Raw genomic sequence first — 15,067 nt, 5'->3', positions numbered from 1 at the left:
GGACATTTAAAGAAAAGACAATATTAAATGGCATATTTGTGAAGACTGGTTATGTGGCCATGTTAGGCCCGATTGGGAGTTGGAGAGTTATTTTTGTCAGAATCTCATAAATCCAAACAGCCGAGGGTTGAACTACACCAGTACCTGAGTGAGGGAGCGCCAGTCCATGTTGGCACTGCCAATGTAGATGTGCTTCTTGTCCACCACCCATATCTTAGTGTGCACTATTCCTCCCAAGAGGCTCTTCAGGTTCACTAATTTCACATCTGCGCCTGGGTGAAACAAGGAGACATTGCACATGACCACTGTCTTAAGGCCACCACTCCGCACTTACACACCTCCTGTAGCAGAAGCACACCCTGAGAATACCAATTGTGGCACAAGGACCACCAACCAGAGCCTACCACCTCTGCTAAACCAAATGAGGACACAGAGCAAGCAGGCATTTCCTGAACTGCCTACATGACCCTCTAGCAGCACCAGTCAATACCACAAAAGGATGATATGATCGTCCCAAATACAGTATAGCCTGGTGCGCAACACAAGACCACCAACCACCCGGAATAGGTATCAAACGAGACCCGAAACTAATTTAATTTCAATTGTTTTCCTTGTGCTATCAAACAAGACAACACATCTTCTCAATGTTTTTTTTTTTATTTAAGCTAGATAGGTCAGCGGTAGCAACCCTGTACAGTGCACTCCCCATAGGGAGAGTAATTTTTGGGTGTTGTACAACTCGCACCGTTTGACGAATCTAAACAAAACTTTCCCAAAACGTATAGAGCGGAATGAGTTTTGGAACATTTTGTGTGGTTTTATTACGGGTGAGGCGGTGCGAATAAAACAGCAGGGTCCCCAAAGCCTACATTTTCCCAATAATTCGCCATCCACAGACTTTGTATTGCCTATAGCCCAAACCGATGGACGACAGATTTGCGTTACACTTTGCAAGGGGTGGACACTTGGTCCATAAAATGTACTTTCTTTTAATTTTTTTAACATTTTTTTATTTGAACTTTACTCAGTTACAACTAAGTTTTGTCAAAACTTCCACGTACTTTCACTAATTTGGAGCAAATCCGTCCAGCTGTCCAGTTTCTTGCAAAAGTGTCCAAAACAGGAAAAAATGTGTGATGTCTGGTCTGTCAATTAAGACTATTTCAGACAAGTGGATGGGGCAGTTGGGAAACATCTAATCAGATTTGTTGGTGACAGGTAAACATTTTTGAAACTGCCTCAACTGTGTAACTTTTGCTTTGCAAAGCCTTTTCTAAAGGGGCAAACTGCAGTACCCACGGCCACCCTCCAACAGTAGGCATGGGAAGGGGGCAAAATGTCTCCAAAAATGCAGAGAAATAAAAACTGGTTTTCCCCCCTTGCAGGATCCCCGAACGTAACCCTAGGTTCCTGAATTTACCTGTGCTAAGAAACCTTTCGCAAGCAGGCATATTGCCAAGCAGGCATATTGCATCACATTGTGTCATCACTGACCCTAGCAAGGGGAAGGGTGCACACAAGAGTACAATTAGCTCAAAAAAGGACAGAAAAAAAACATGCGTTTTTTTCCTGTAGGGTCCCCAGCTTCCCATATTAGAAAATCTTTTAAAGGGGCCATATTGGCGTTCCTTGGCCACTCTTAGTGCTAGTTAAGGTGAGGGGGTCCATGCCACAAGCAAAGTGGCCGCTAGCTAGCCCATACACTTTAATGGGGGTGACGTGACGAGGCACTGGCCACATTGAGTGGCTTAGTGATAGGGTGACCAGACGTCCGGGTTTTCCCGGGACAGGTCGGGGGAATCAGCCCCTGTCCCAGGTTTTTTTTTTCCCAAACCCGTCGGGGGTTTTGCTGCGTCTGCTGTCTGGTGTCCCGATTTTTGGACGACACCGCACCAACGCTGCAGTATGAGCCTGCGCTGCAGTGCACAGGCTCATACTTTCACTTTCTCTGCGCCCAAGCCCCCGCCCATGCCGGAAACACAGCCACACAGCCTATAGAGGCCCTCCAGGACCTGGAGAATTCCTGCAACGTCAGCTTGTGACGTTGCAGGAAGCGCGACTTGCGACGTGTTTGGGGGAAGTTATGGGACCCCTGGCAACACATAAAAGCCTCGACCACAAACGCTTCATTCTTTTTCTTCCATGGCTGTCGCAGCATCATTCTTCTATCTTCTTCCGTGAGTGGGACTTTGAGTTTCTAGCAGCATTCGTTTTCTTTTCCTTCTTGACTGCTGTCTGGATTCCATCGCCTGAGCGTTCGAAGAGCATTATTCTCGTGGACCTGCTTCCTGCTCCAGCCTGCAGTGCATCCCTTCGCGCCACCAGCTTCACATCAGTCGATCCTCTTGCAACATGATTAATGTTATTACATGGGGAGCATTTGTGCAACCCACAAGGCAAGCTTTCCTTGACATGTAACATTTTACTGGTGTTAGGAGGCAACTACAACCTGAGTGTTCTTATATGGGGGACAGGGGGCATTGTGCAGCCAGCAAGGACATGTTTTCAATGGTGGCGTGGCTTTTATTTCTAAACTCAGTCATATGCATGTGGGGTGCATTACTTTTGTGCCATTCTATGATGCAAGGGGGCCAGCAGTCTTCATAAAGTGTGTACAATTGTGAAAATGCTTGCTTTAATCTCACAGCGAAATATTGTTGGGTTGACAATAACCCCCGTCCACTGCAGTGCTCTACCTGTACAGGTGGATCTCCAAGAATTCACTCTAAAAACAGAAAACCGTGCCACATAGTGGTTTCACAGGTATGTGTACATTAATCCAGCATTTGATCTGATGTGGCTGCCCCCAAACTTCACTGTCCTAAGTGCCATGTTTGTAGTCCCTCTTTTGTCTTTATCAGTGCCACGATATGTAGTCCTACTTTTGTGTCAGTGACCCGCGAAACTGTAGTCCTACTTCTATGTCGGTGGCCTGTCCTGGGTTTTTATTTTGAAAATCTGGTCACCCTACTTAGTGAGGCCTGATGCATAGTCTTTGGCAAAGTGGGCCATGATCTCACTCAGCCACCCACAATGGGGACAAGCGGCAGCCAGGACCAGTAGCTACTTGTAGCTTGGTGGGGGTTTGGGGTATGACCCAAGACCATGCCCCAACTGTGCATGGCCACAGGTCATACCACAGTGAGTACTGTACATATATTGTATACCAGTAAAAACATTGAAATTCAGCGAAAAAACGTTACAAGTAGCGTTATGGTTGCAACGGATAATAAAAACAAACCCCAAAATGTGCCAGTCACGGTTCCTAAAGAAACCACAACACTGCCACTGTGTTGTGCTGCTCATTACACCACCCTTGATATCACGGGTGACACCACAAATGAGGGCATCCATGAACACGATGATGACATCACTGATGGGTACATACTCTGCAACAAAGAATTTAAGGGCAGTTTAGCAGTTAATCAATATTACTTTGACAATCATTAAATGTGCGAGAATATATGGCATTCAGAGTGTATGTCGATATAACAAACGACAAATTTTCTTCTGGCCAGGTAAAATGAAAAAGGCAAAGTAGGTTATCTGGAGAAATTGTACCCATCATATTACTGAGAGCTGGAAGGTCAGCAGCTGCCCTCCTGGTTTTTTTTATTTTTTTCATTGGTTTTCTTATTATTGCTTTCACTTGTTTTAGTTGGTTTCTTTCCAGGCATTTAAGTTCATTTTAGCCTCAGGCCTCCCCAGAGTCTAGCGGGTGACTGGACACCTTTTTACTGCATACTGTTAGTATGCGACTTTTGATGATTTTATTATATCCGTTTACTATTCCATATTTAAATTTTACTTGGTTTCCATGTACCTGCCTAGGGAAACTGGAGGGTGCCTGGCCCCCAACAGTGTTCCGGGGTCTCGCACCCTTTTGACGCAGAATTTGCTTCCCTACTAAAATCAGTTTTTTTTTTTAATTTAAATACAAAATCAGCTCCTGGGTTGAATAAAAACATCCGATCCTTCACTTTATATTCCACATGCTCTGTCGATCCATCACGTTGACCAGCCGGACCTTAAGGAGAAACTGTATGGAACCACTCACAAAATTAAATCATGGTGAGGAGGCCTGGTCAGCAAATTGTTAATCAATATATGGGTGAGCTGCAACCAGCAACCGTTAACTAATTTTTCTGGAGGCTAGGAAACACTGCGGGCATAGAATTTAAAAATCCATTTGGTAAAGAGGTCCTTAGGTTTGAATAGTACAGCCTGAACTGGGTCCCAGAGCCTAGAAACAATATTCTTGCACGTCCAATACCCCCCATCTCCTGGTCCCAATTGGCCGCCAGGTGAAGCTGGAGGCGCCTCATCTTGAGGCGGGCATGCTGAACCGTGAGCAGGCATGAAGCCATCAGTCCCAGAAGCTGCTGGAACCACCATGCAAAGGTGGACGAGTCGGCCAGAAAGTGCCCTACTGCTTCACAGAGGTAGAGGAGCCTCTCAGGCGTGGGGAACCCACGCTGCACCGCTATGTCTCAACACACTCCAAGAAACACCAGCTTCTGGGCGGGAATCACCTGAGACTTCCGCTGGTTGAGGGAAAAGCCCAGCTGGAGAAGAACATCTGCCAGCCATTGACAGGAGTGTACCTACCCTTGGGAGAGCTGGCCACGACCAGCCAGTCCTCCAGATAAGGATACAAGTGGTGGTCCTCCAGGTGGAGGAGACAGCCATCGCATTCATCAGCTTCGTGAACACACAAGGCGCCAAGTTGAGGACGAAAGGCAGCACCTTGAAGTGGTACGCCATGATCATGAACGACAGAAATTTCTGATGCAGCTAGTAGATTGGGACATGAAGGTACGTATCCTTGAGGTCTAGGGAACACATCCAGTGCCCTGCACACAGAGATTCCGCTATGTGCGCGGAAGTAATCATCTTGAAGTGTTCAAGCGGTAAAGACAGGTTGAGAAATGAAAGGTCCAGGGCTACCCTGAGGCCAGCCTGGTTGTTCTAGCGTATTGCAAAGATACTGGAGTAAAAGCCGGAGCCCCTGTCCGACTGAGGAACCGGTTCAAACGCCTGCATTTCCAAACCAGAAAGGTTCTCCCGTAAAAGAGCCATGGACCCTATCTGACATAGAGGCGCATAGGATGGTAGAGGAAAAGGAAGCCTGAAGCCTGTGGAGACTATAGACAGGATCCAAGGACTCTTGAAATAACGCTTCCAGCTGTCCTGGGACAGAGCCAACCGGCCCCCTACAGGCGAGCTGTGTTCCCCGACCATGACGTCACTGCTTCTGGCGTCTGAGGCGGGAGTGGAGGAGGCGAGTGGAAAAACCCATGCAAAGACCTCTGCTGCTTCCTCCTATTGTCGTTGGGCGACCTGTCAGGCCTCCGTGCACCGCGGTCCCGAAACCCCTTGAAGCCGGTGAAAGCGCAGGGTTTGAAGTCAACCCTGCCCTTAGATTGCGGGACTGATTTCTGCCCTGGCTTAGTCAGGATGGCCAATGAATTGGAGGTTTGTGTAGAGGTCTTCTTCTTTGTCAACTAGTCATCGGTGGACAAATGAAAAAGGTCCACGCCCTCAAAGGGAAGATCCAAGATCCGCTCTTGCACATCAGATGAACATTGTGTGGCATGCATCCACGCTGTTCTTCTCATCTCGACCCCCAGGCACCACCTTCTTCTGGCTGTGTGGATGTGGGAGACCGAAGACTCCATGAGGTCTTGCGCAACAGCCTGTGCATCCGCCAGACCGGCCTAGAAGGAGGCTTGCCTCTCCAGGGGGAGGTCAGGTAGAAACTTCCCCCAAGCTCTCGCCACAGCTTCTGGTAAGCCACGGCTAAAAGGGCGTCAGCATTAGCCTGTCGCAAATGCAGCCCTGAGATGGTGTAGCATCGTTTGCCCAAAGACTCCAGGATCTTGTCCTCCTTGAATAGACAACTGGAGGTGGCTCCCAAAGAGGAAGACGAAGACTATGGTTTAGAATAGAGCGATGCCGCAGCCACCACTCAAGAGTGCAGCTGAGGGTGGGAGGCCAGGAGGACTTGCTCTCGATCAGTCAGCCTGAACCTGCTGTCCAATTCTTTGTTCATCGGGGCGTTGGCCCTGAGCTTCTCCCAGACCTTTCTGGCGACCTGCAGGGCTTCCTTCTGAAGTGGAATGCCTGAACGGCTCATGGAGCAATTTCCCAAGACCTCTGCTAGCACTCCTCTGGCAGGGGCACCCCCAAGAACTCTGCATGGCCCTGAAGGCGGTCATGAAAGGTCTTTACAGATGCTGAGGGTTTGTCGTCCTGGGTGTCATCGCCGCCATCGTCCCTCTGCCCCGTTTGTACAGAGTGAGGGGAGTCCGGACCCTGACAAACAGGTTCCAGCGGGGTCCCCCCTTGGTCCGGACCCGAAGACAGATCCAACGGTTGCTGAGGGGAAGGCGTTGGTGGTACAGGAGAAGGAAGAGGAGGGGTCTGGATAACCTGCAAGGCCTAGACCCGTGGAGGCACAGGCCCTGGCACCGGAGGAACAGGCGGAGGACCCAGAGGTGGAGGCCAAGGATGCACAGACCTGCAGGATCACCTCCTTGACTATTTCCTTGAGGAGCCCCATCATCGTAGGGTGCGGGGGGGCGGAGGAACACATGAGGAAGAGGAAGCGCTCAAATAAGCGGTCCTCTCAAGTTGCCGGGTCCCGAGTTGGCCGGCCCTCTGCGGCGCTGGGCCTCCGTTCATGATCAATGTGCCAAGGCAGGAGGTGTGTAGTCGTACGGCTGCAATCGGTAAACGTATCCCTGAGGAGACCAACAACCGCTTGTACCATAAAGACCGCTGCCGCTTCGAGAGTGAAGGAGACTGGAATCTTCTTGCATGGCCCACTCCATGGGCAAGAGCATGGGAATGCCCTGATCGAATCACAATGGCTAACAGTTGAGAAGGTTCTGCCATGTGCTTATCTGACAACCTGGGGCCTTGCCCCACACCCTCAGTAGCCTTCGGGCCCGTGCCACGTGCTGGCCCCGGACTGGGAGGACACGCCTTGGGCCCAGAGCCCAAAACAGAAGCGTCTACCTCAGAGCTCGTTCTGGAAGGCCCTACGCCCTCGGCCTGCTGACGGTAGTCATATTACCCCGATCACAACCTCGGAGGTGGCTCCGGTAGGCTGTGCGCCCTCAGCAGTTGAGCTGGTAGTCGTGCTGGATCATGCTAAGAACTGACTCATGGAGGTAGAAAACAATGATCCCTTGCCCTGGGGACGACAAACTTGATCGCCCCTCTGTGGACCGCCAGATAGAGATCCTGATTCCTCGGCTTAGGGAGCCGGTAGCCATAGAGGCCTCAGGCCTACCAGAACCGGAGTCCAAGGTATCCTTGTCTGTGGAAACTTTTGGGAAGGAGTCTCTGTGCTGAGGAGCTGTACTAAACAGAGGGCTTACCTTGTCTAGATGTGGGGTCGTGGAGATTAACAGTTTAAGATGTCCTGGAGAAGCATGGAAGATCTTCCTCCAACTTGACAACGATTCTTCAATGCCGAGTGACAGAGCGCTGCATGCTGCGCACGCATCCAGCGGTGGTCGGACCCCAGGCACTCAAGAATGAGTGCTTGGGGGTCCGAGGCTCATGAATCTTCCTGCAGCCGACATGTGCCGGGGAGTCGGGGCACTTAAGGGAGGTGAAGAAAATCAAAAAATAAAACGGGGAGCAAGCATAAAGCTACCAGGTCCAACACCGTTCATGCAAAAAAAGGGACTGATGTGAGGCGCCAGGGCATCGATGGGCGTTCCTCCGTGCTAAACTACATTTTTAAAGGGGAAGCCCAATTTTTCACGCCCAAAAGTACTGGTACCGTCCCCATTTTGGGGGGCGCCCACAAGGATGGAGGAAAGGGGACGGGACATACGAGTATTTGCCAAGAGCAGACAGCAAGTCAAGTTAATTTGAAAGCTCCAGTCATCTACATAAATGCCCTCTCCAGACACATTTTTCCTGGCCTACCATGGTTAACACTGATCATTCTTTAAACACCACTTTGTCCCATGCCATCACCCGATCCATAGCCTCTCTGCACGCACCCTGCTTTGGTGGATGTCCCTATTCCAGTTTGCAAAAATATCCCTTTTGGCAAGAGTAAAGGCTGTATTTAGGAAAGATTCAATGTTCAGGTATCTCCCTATTTCCAGCAGCAACAAACTTAGATTGGACTTGATCGACCCTCCTTTACCGACCCTCCCATAACCAAGGAGAAGTCCATCATTCCGAATTTTGAAGCAGTTGACTTTTGCGACAGATGAAGTGGTGAAACCTTCCTTATGGAGGCCAGGCCACATCTTTTAACATTGTTAGACGTTGACTCCCTGCAGGACTGGGTTGCTTTGTGCCGCTTCAGTGTGAGAGTGTGCGTAGTGGGTGGAGGGGAAATTGTGACAGAAGGTAATTGGGGACAGGGGACCGAGCAGATTTCCCCCATTACTTCTCACCTGTCTCGCCAAAGCCGCCAGTCAAACTGTTTCCATAGGAAAGGGGGGGTTGCCTGCTTTGGCTCCTCAGATGTTTTAAGACTACATCTTCTATAAGCCCTAGCCAGCATAGTCGATGGTGAGGGATCATAGGTGTCCTAGTCCAAAACACCTGGAGAGCCACAGGAGGCAGACCTGTGCCATAGCATGTGAATTAGCGCTGAGGTGACATGGCACTCTAGGCCTAACCCACTGGAGAGGACCCATAGATAACACTTGCAGCTGTGAGCCATAAGCAAAGAGAAGATAATGAATACGAGTCAATTCCCTTGAGTGGAAGCAAAAAGTGGCAGGTGTCAGGAATGGAATATTTCAGAATAATGAAGGTGTTTGAACAGCCTTTTGTGCCACAATTGTGCAGGTTTCCAGTGGGTTAGGGTTCCAGGGCGAAGGAAGGGGTGTCACAGGTCTGTCTCCAAAATATTGAGAAGATTTTTACATCAATTTCCACAGAACTTCATAACCTGCTTTGCAACTTCCTGTCCTGTTTCTCTTGGCCTGCAGCTCAACTTAAAAATCCTCCAATAACGCCTGGGGCATTACGCCAGAACAATGGCAACCTTTTTGCACCTTATTGTGCAACAGCAGAGCAGAGTCAGGCTTCCATTAACTTTTAAGAACTGCCAACGTGTATGGCTTAAAACAATCTTCCTGTAGACAGACTCCCCTCCACTCCTCATCCCTAAATACAGACCACACAGAAGGAAACCTAAGTGAGATTTTCAACCTCTGGGTCTCTCAGAACCGGTTCCCTCTCTCCGACGTATTGATACAAATGAAAGCCTCATTAGGGCAGTGGAAATGTGAGAACATGTTGACCATGGTTTCACAGCCAATACCTCTTAAAAGGAAGCAATGGCAGTTAATCCCTGGTCCACACTCGCTCCCACCTCTGCACTGGAAGCCAAAGAACTCCTACCTTTCTCTGCCAGCCTTGCAGTGTCCACGTCTGTATTCTGCGGGGCGTTCACAGCAATATTCAACTTCACCCCCCGTGAAGGTAAATCCATTAGATTCTGGAGCACTTGTTCGCCCTGTAATTAAACAACATCGTTACAGTATACACTTTCCCCTTCATTGTTCTTAGCCAGGATTCCATTAAAGTGCTAATGTGAGGTCTCACAACAGATTGATTTCCTCTAATAGGCTCTTGTGGCCCATGACCAGTTCCTCCATCATCAACACTTACCACTGGACCAGAATCATCCCCATTACTTTACACCTCTGCCTTAACCCCTTCTGCCACCACCCTTCCCCATCACAATGTTTTACACCTGCAAATCTGCTGTGCATATAGTTGGGGGCATTTGTGTACTCGCGCGACTCAACAGGGTATCTGGCTCCTCAAAGCACAGGTCCACTAGGGCAACGTGGCCACAACACTGCTGCCAGGAAACACCCACATAAAATATGTGCACTCCTAATAGTACCCACAGAAGTTAACAGATGTAAATTGTGTTTCAGAACACCGAGAGCACAAAGAGGAGTCGCTGGAAACAGGTATGCAGCGGACTCTCTAAAAGTGTCTAGTAGAAAAGTCTTGCTTCAAGTTCAGCCATTTCAAGGACACCCTCGGAAAAATGGCAGAAAGGAGAAAGCAATGGCTAGCTCGTTCTGTAAAAGGCATCGTTCTGAAGGACCCTACTGAGAGGGACACGTTCCAAAACTTAACACAAAGTCAATGGTTTCGCAAAATTGGGTGGTTAAAGTGAAGACTGTTAATACCAAGGAAAGTTGTTGGTGTCCTTCCATGGATTCATCGAGGTCATAAGGTCAGATGTGCCCACTAAGAACATCTAGGGATTTCCATTCTCTGTCTCCATTATACTCCATCAATGGGCCAGTTGGGGGATGCACCCCAAATCTTCCCCCAACCTCATGCCCAGTTTTCCAACACTTACACAGGAAGTGCTTGTGGCCCAAGTCTCAGACTGGCCAGCTAGTAAGGCTGGCACCCACCTAACTCCTTTTTGCAGGATCACGCGTCAGTATGTGAGTCATCCATGAACATTTCTGACCTGTCTGAAGCTTTTTCCACAGAGATTAATCTCAGCATCTCCAGTCAGGTAGCTTACCTCTTCAGTCGAAGGGTCTTCCACTGCAGTATCAGCACCTTGAAGAGTGAAGTAGAAGGCTGCGATGTCCACACTGTGGTGAGCCTGTGCCATTAGATCCATCCAGGACTGGAAGATAGACAGGTGGACTGGTAGATCAGGGTCAAAAGTCAAACCAACCGGAATACTCTCCACAAGGACAAAACTGTAAGCAAAACAAGGTAGTCGGGTTAGACTGGTAATATGGCCCACATGGCAAACATTCTCCAATTATTCAAGAATGGCCCCTCAATTAGAAAAGTAGCACGTAACTTGTAATGTGCAGAAAGACCACCACACTGCAGAGGGCATTAGACACTGCACCACAGCCAATTTATAATGAAGATAAAGAAGTATGCAATGCATGGTCTGTCCATTCAAATGAGGAGATGCACGGGAGGGCTGCAGCACAGAGTCTGCTGGTATAGGCCAGGCAAGGGAGTTTCAGAGAACTCCTATCGAAGTGGAGCCTGCAGGGTTGGAAGTGAAGGGGAGTGGATGAATGCACAGATACCGCTGCAGTTTTGGAAATGCAAAATGGCATCATAGGTTCTCAGTGTTATTTTGGTTCTTATTCTAGATTTTGAAAACCGCAAGAGAGGCAGCTCTTCCCCCAAATCTGGCACAGTGAATTCTGAGGCGCTCAAGAGGATATTACTCAGAATGCCGAGACAAGAGGGTGTGTGTGCGTATTAGATTTGTCAAGCACAAAGCTGAGGCCTGATCGATTCATACAGTGCTCTTGCTCTAGGCTTCTCCCTTTTGATCGATTGGCTGAATTTTACATTGAGGTCCCTGTTGTGAGTGCATTAAGCACTAGTTTATTGGACCAGAATCTGAACCCACTATCTACAAGTTACACAGACTCTGGAGTGGGTGCTCTTACTACTGAGCATGCTTCCCCGGGTTAAAACCAATGCACTGCACATTACACAAAGACTGCTGCGGTTAACACCGCTTCCATTGAGCTTTGTTATCATGATGCCCCGCTGAGACGTGCAGATAACACATACCTCCATGGTTAATGTGCCTGTTGGAGCGATGCACATAGCTTTGTAACCCAGTAAAATAGCACAGTCATTGGTACACCTGTTGCAGAGATCTATCTGCAACCTCTATGTCTTCTAATCTGTCCTCTAATCTGTCCTCTAATCTGGATTAAAAACACAAATGGGTGTCAGAAGCCCTCAACTGAGAATTGTCAAAAGCTAAAATATTGTGTTCTATGTACTGGGACTCACTTCGGAGGGCTCCAATTTTGAAAATCAGTGTGATTCTACCCAAAGGGTCAGCCCAGCCCTGAAACGCTTGGCATCATTTTCTGAACAAGAGAACCACAGCAACTCCAGACACACGTTGCAGCCAGTTGCATGGCATTTTTGAGGTGCAATGGACTTTCTACACAGAAAGGAAGGGGTCCGCGTCTCGATTACCCAACCCATACACACTTACAGTGAAACAAGAGGCCTAAGGAAAAACGTGAAGGAGTGCAAGAAACTTAGCCATCTGACATTTTAAATCCTTGATGTTTCACCCATACTTGTTAATGGCAATCCAAACCATGGATTAGAATTACAAAATATATATTAAGCATAACGAATATACAGTAAAAACAGTTTCACCGGGCCAAAACCCTTGGATCCCTTGCTCTGTGCCTAGAACACCGCACCACAGCTGCACCTCTTGGATGTCTGACATTAAGAAAAGGAACAGAGGGCTGGGCTTGCTGGTGGTACTCTTGTTCTGAGTGGAATAGCCTGGAATTTCCAACTGGACTTTCTTTGTGAGCGGAAGCAGGCTAATATGCAAACGGGTATATCTCCTCTGGTGGACACTTGCTGGTGTGTAAAACAACCCATAGAGTTACTTTGCCTTGTTCTCAGTAGAAGGGCTCTAACATTTTTGGCAAATTTTGTATTCTGGTTCGATCACTTAGAGTGTTAATCAACTGCAGCAAAGATCCATTTGGTTAATTGCTGATGTACAGAAAGCATCATGCATATATAGATTGCAGTTTGCTACTGAGGCTCCAATAGAGAAGCAGTGTTCACCTTCTGTGGTTGAAGGCACTCTTGTTTCCTCGTACATGGAAGGCCAGCATGAGGGGTCCCGGGCCTCACTTGCCATTATGGCCAAGCAGTGCGTCCACAATGGCAGCTCTCCCTGTGTGATTTTTGGAGCAGATTTGGGTTTTTCAGTGCAGGATCCAGAGGTTGTTAAATTAAGGGAATCCTCAAGCCGTATTAACTGCCCGTTGACGTTCATCACGTGTTTTGGTCTGCCCCTGTTGCAAGGAACATGTGGGCAGTTCCAAGTGGAAATTAAAGACCAGAATTTTTAAACATGCCCCTGCACTCCATACCAACCGAGATCTCTAGTTGCCCACCAAGGTTGTTTGGGATTAAACAGGTTGACCCCCATAACAGCCTCCAACCTTAAGATGCCAGTGCACCCCTGTGCAGAGCTCATTTTACATGACTAGGATGCTTGCGAGACACTGATCCAGCTCTTCCTAGCAAGAGCGCCGCTTTTGTTGTCTGCTTTTATTGTCTATCTGGACAGGTTTTATTCTCAAGCAATTATTTCCCGGCGAATTTGTGCATTTTCCTTCCAACTATTCTTTCATACTGTTTTGCTCAGACCTGTAAATTGCAACCCCCAGACAATACATACCAGACAGTCGGTTTTCATTTTTTTGTATGGCTCACCACTTCTACAGGTGTCTAATCTTGTGGGATGGTAACGATTCTTGAAATCCTGATAACCTACCGGCTGTTACCTTGAAAAAGCACCCAGAGGGCGAAACGCATGGTGTCTGTGGATTTAATTCCTCTCATGGACATACCTAGTATGGGGCGCCTTTCTTGTTTTCTATAAACTGTGAAGATAAGGACTGGGAATGTCAAACTGGGAGTAAACTATGATTCTACAGACAGCACTGAACAATTGGGATACACTGGGTTATGAAACTGAGAAAATAATGTTTTACAGGGACTATATTCGGATTGAACTGTGCACACTAGGATCGTACTAGTCCAGCTGGAAGCACCGCGGGTCAAATGGGAGTACACTGGCATTGCCAAACTAGCATTTGTAGTTGGATTGTAAAACTGGGAATAAAATGTAATTGTGTAAAAAGCACAAATATATTATAGGGTGGTGGTTGCCGCCCTATAGTTAAGGTAAAACTGAGTTACATAGGAAATTGAATAAATGAATTGTTAATAACTTTTGACTCATGCAACGGATTTGGCTGACAGTTTGCACACAAAAAAGCAAAGCGTTGACCAGTGACCCTTTTGTGGTTTGTGGTTATTTGATGAAAAAGGGGCCACCCCTTCTCCAAAACAGATAGCTATATCTGGGATAAATTGCCAGGAAAACGGGTGTTTAGAAATGAAACATCCGCTATCTTTTTTTATTCTCGATGCGAGATATAGCTGCGGCTATACCCCAGGTTATAGCCAAGGGCATCGGAAAATAGAATGCTGAAAAAAGTCATTTGCAGATGAAAAACAGGCAAATGTCAATGGTCTAGGGGTGGGTGTGAGGCAAGAGGACACCAAGCGAAATTTGGGAGTTTTATATTTGTATTTATTTTAATTTATATAGCGCTTTAATCCAAAGCGCTTTACATGAGGAACAAGCAAATACAACAAGCAATACATGACATTAAATCTAAACCAGAAAACAGTACAATGAACAATGTACATTATTGATGAGGTTGAGCGCAAGTGGAGAGGGACCAAAGTGAGAGAGGGGGTAGGATGAGTGGGTGGAGGTGGCTTCAGTGGTGAGAGAGGAAGCAAAAAGATGCTAGGGTGGCGAGTGTAAGAGATAGGATTTTAGAGAAGTGCGAAATGAAGGGTAGGAGGTAATAGAGCGGACGGGGAGGGGTAGGCGGTTCCAATGGAAAGGAGCGAGAAGTTGGAAGGAGCGGAAGCGGGAAGGGGCACAGGGTGGAGGAGGAGAGAGAAGGAAGTGATCCGCAGAACGGAGAGAACGAGAAGGAGTATATAAAGTGAGAAGGGAGGATAGGTAGTGAGGGGCAAGAAAATAGCGGGCTTTGAAGACTAGACAGAGGAAGTGAAATTTGAGCTGGGAATGAAATGGAAGCCAACCTAGTGAGTTAAGAGAAGAGGAGATGAAATCGTGAGGCAAGAGAAGGCAGAGGGAGCGGATGGAAGAGTGCTAGATAGATTAGAGAGGGGAGAGGTGAGAGGAAGAGAGTCCAAAGAAAAGAGTGGAGCAGTAGAAGAGTCTGGAGAAGATATGGGAGGAGATTAGGAGTTTAGTAGCGTGAAAGGTTAGGAAAGGACGCATTTTACGGATGTTGTAGAGGTGGAAGCAGCAAGATCTGGCAGTGAGAGAAATGTGGTGAGAAAGAGAGGTGGGGGTCAATGTGGAGACCAAGATTGCGGGCATGGGGAGAGAAGGGGAGTTGGGAAGGGGGAAAGAGAATAAAAGAAGGAGGGGAGGGAGCAGGAAGAGTGTTGGCAGGGAAGAATA

The 15,067-nt window shown here is 47.9% G+C and overlaps 1 protein-coding gene across 2 annotated transcripts in view; it reads right to left on the bottom strand.

Moving 5' to 3' along the window:
- The window catches only part of LOC138567224 (5'-3' exonuclease PLD3-like), a 323,411-nt gene that overhangs the window by 166,017 nt on the left and 142,327 nt on the right, over positions 1 to 15,067 (bottom strand). For both annotated transcript variants that reach the window (XM_069645213.1, XM_069645212.1), the window contains 3 exons: positions 10,541 to 10,724; positions 9,385 to 9,499; positions 145 to 272 (listed from right to left, as the gene is read on the bottom strand). In XM_069645213.1, coding sequence (XP_069501314.1) covers positions 145 to 272; positions 9,385 to 9,499; positions 10,541 to 10,724 — 427 coding nt within the window. The remainder of the gene's footprint in view (positions 1 to 144; positions 273 to 9,384; positions 9,500 to 10,540; positions 10,725 to 15,067) is intronic.

The sequence above is a fragment of the Ambystoma mexicanum genome, chromosome 2p, assembly GCF_040938575.1.
Source record: "Ambystoma mexicanum isolate Mex_15411 chromosome 2p, UKY_AmexF1_1, whole genome shotgun sequence".
NCBI lineage: Eukaryota > Metazoa > Chordata > Amphibia > Caudata > Ambystomatidae > Ambystoma > Ambystoma mexicanum.
Note: the sequence above shows the minus strand (reverse complement) of the source record. Positions and strands in the feature narration are given on the sequence as shown.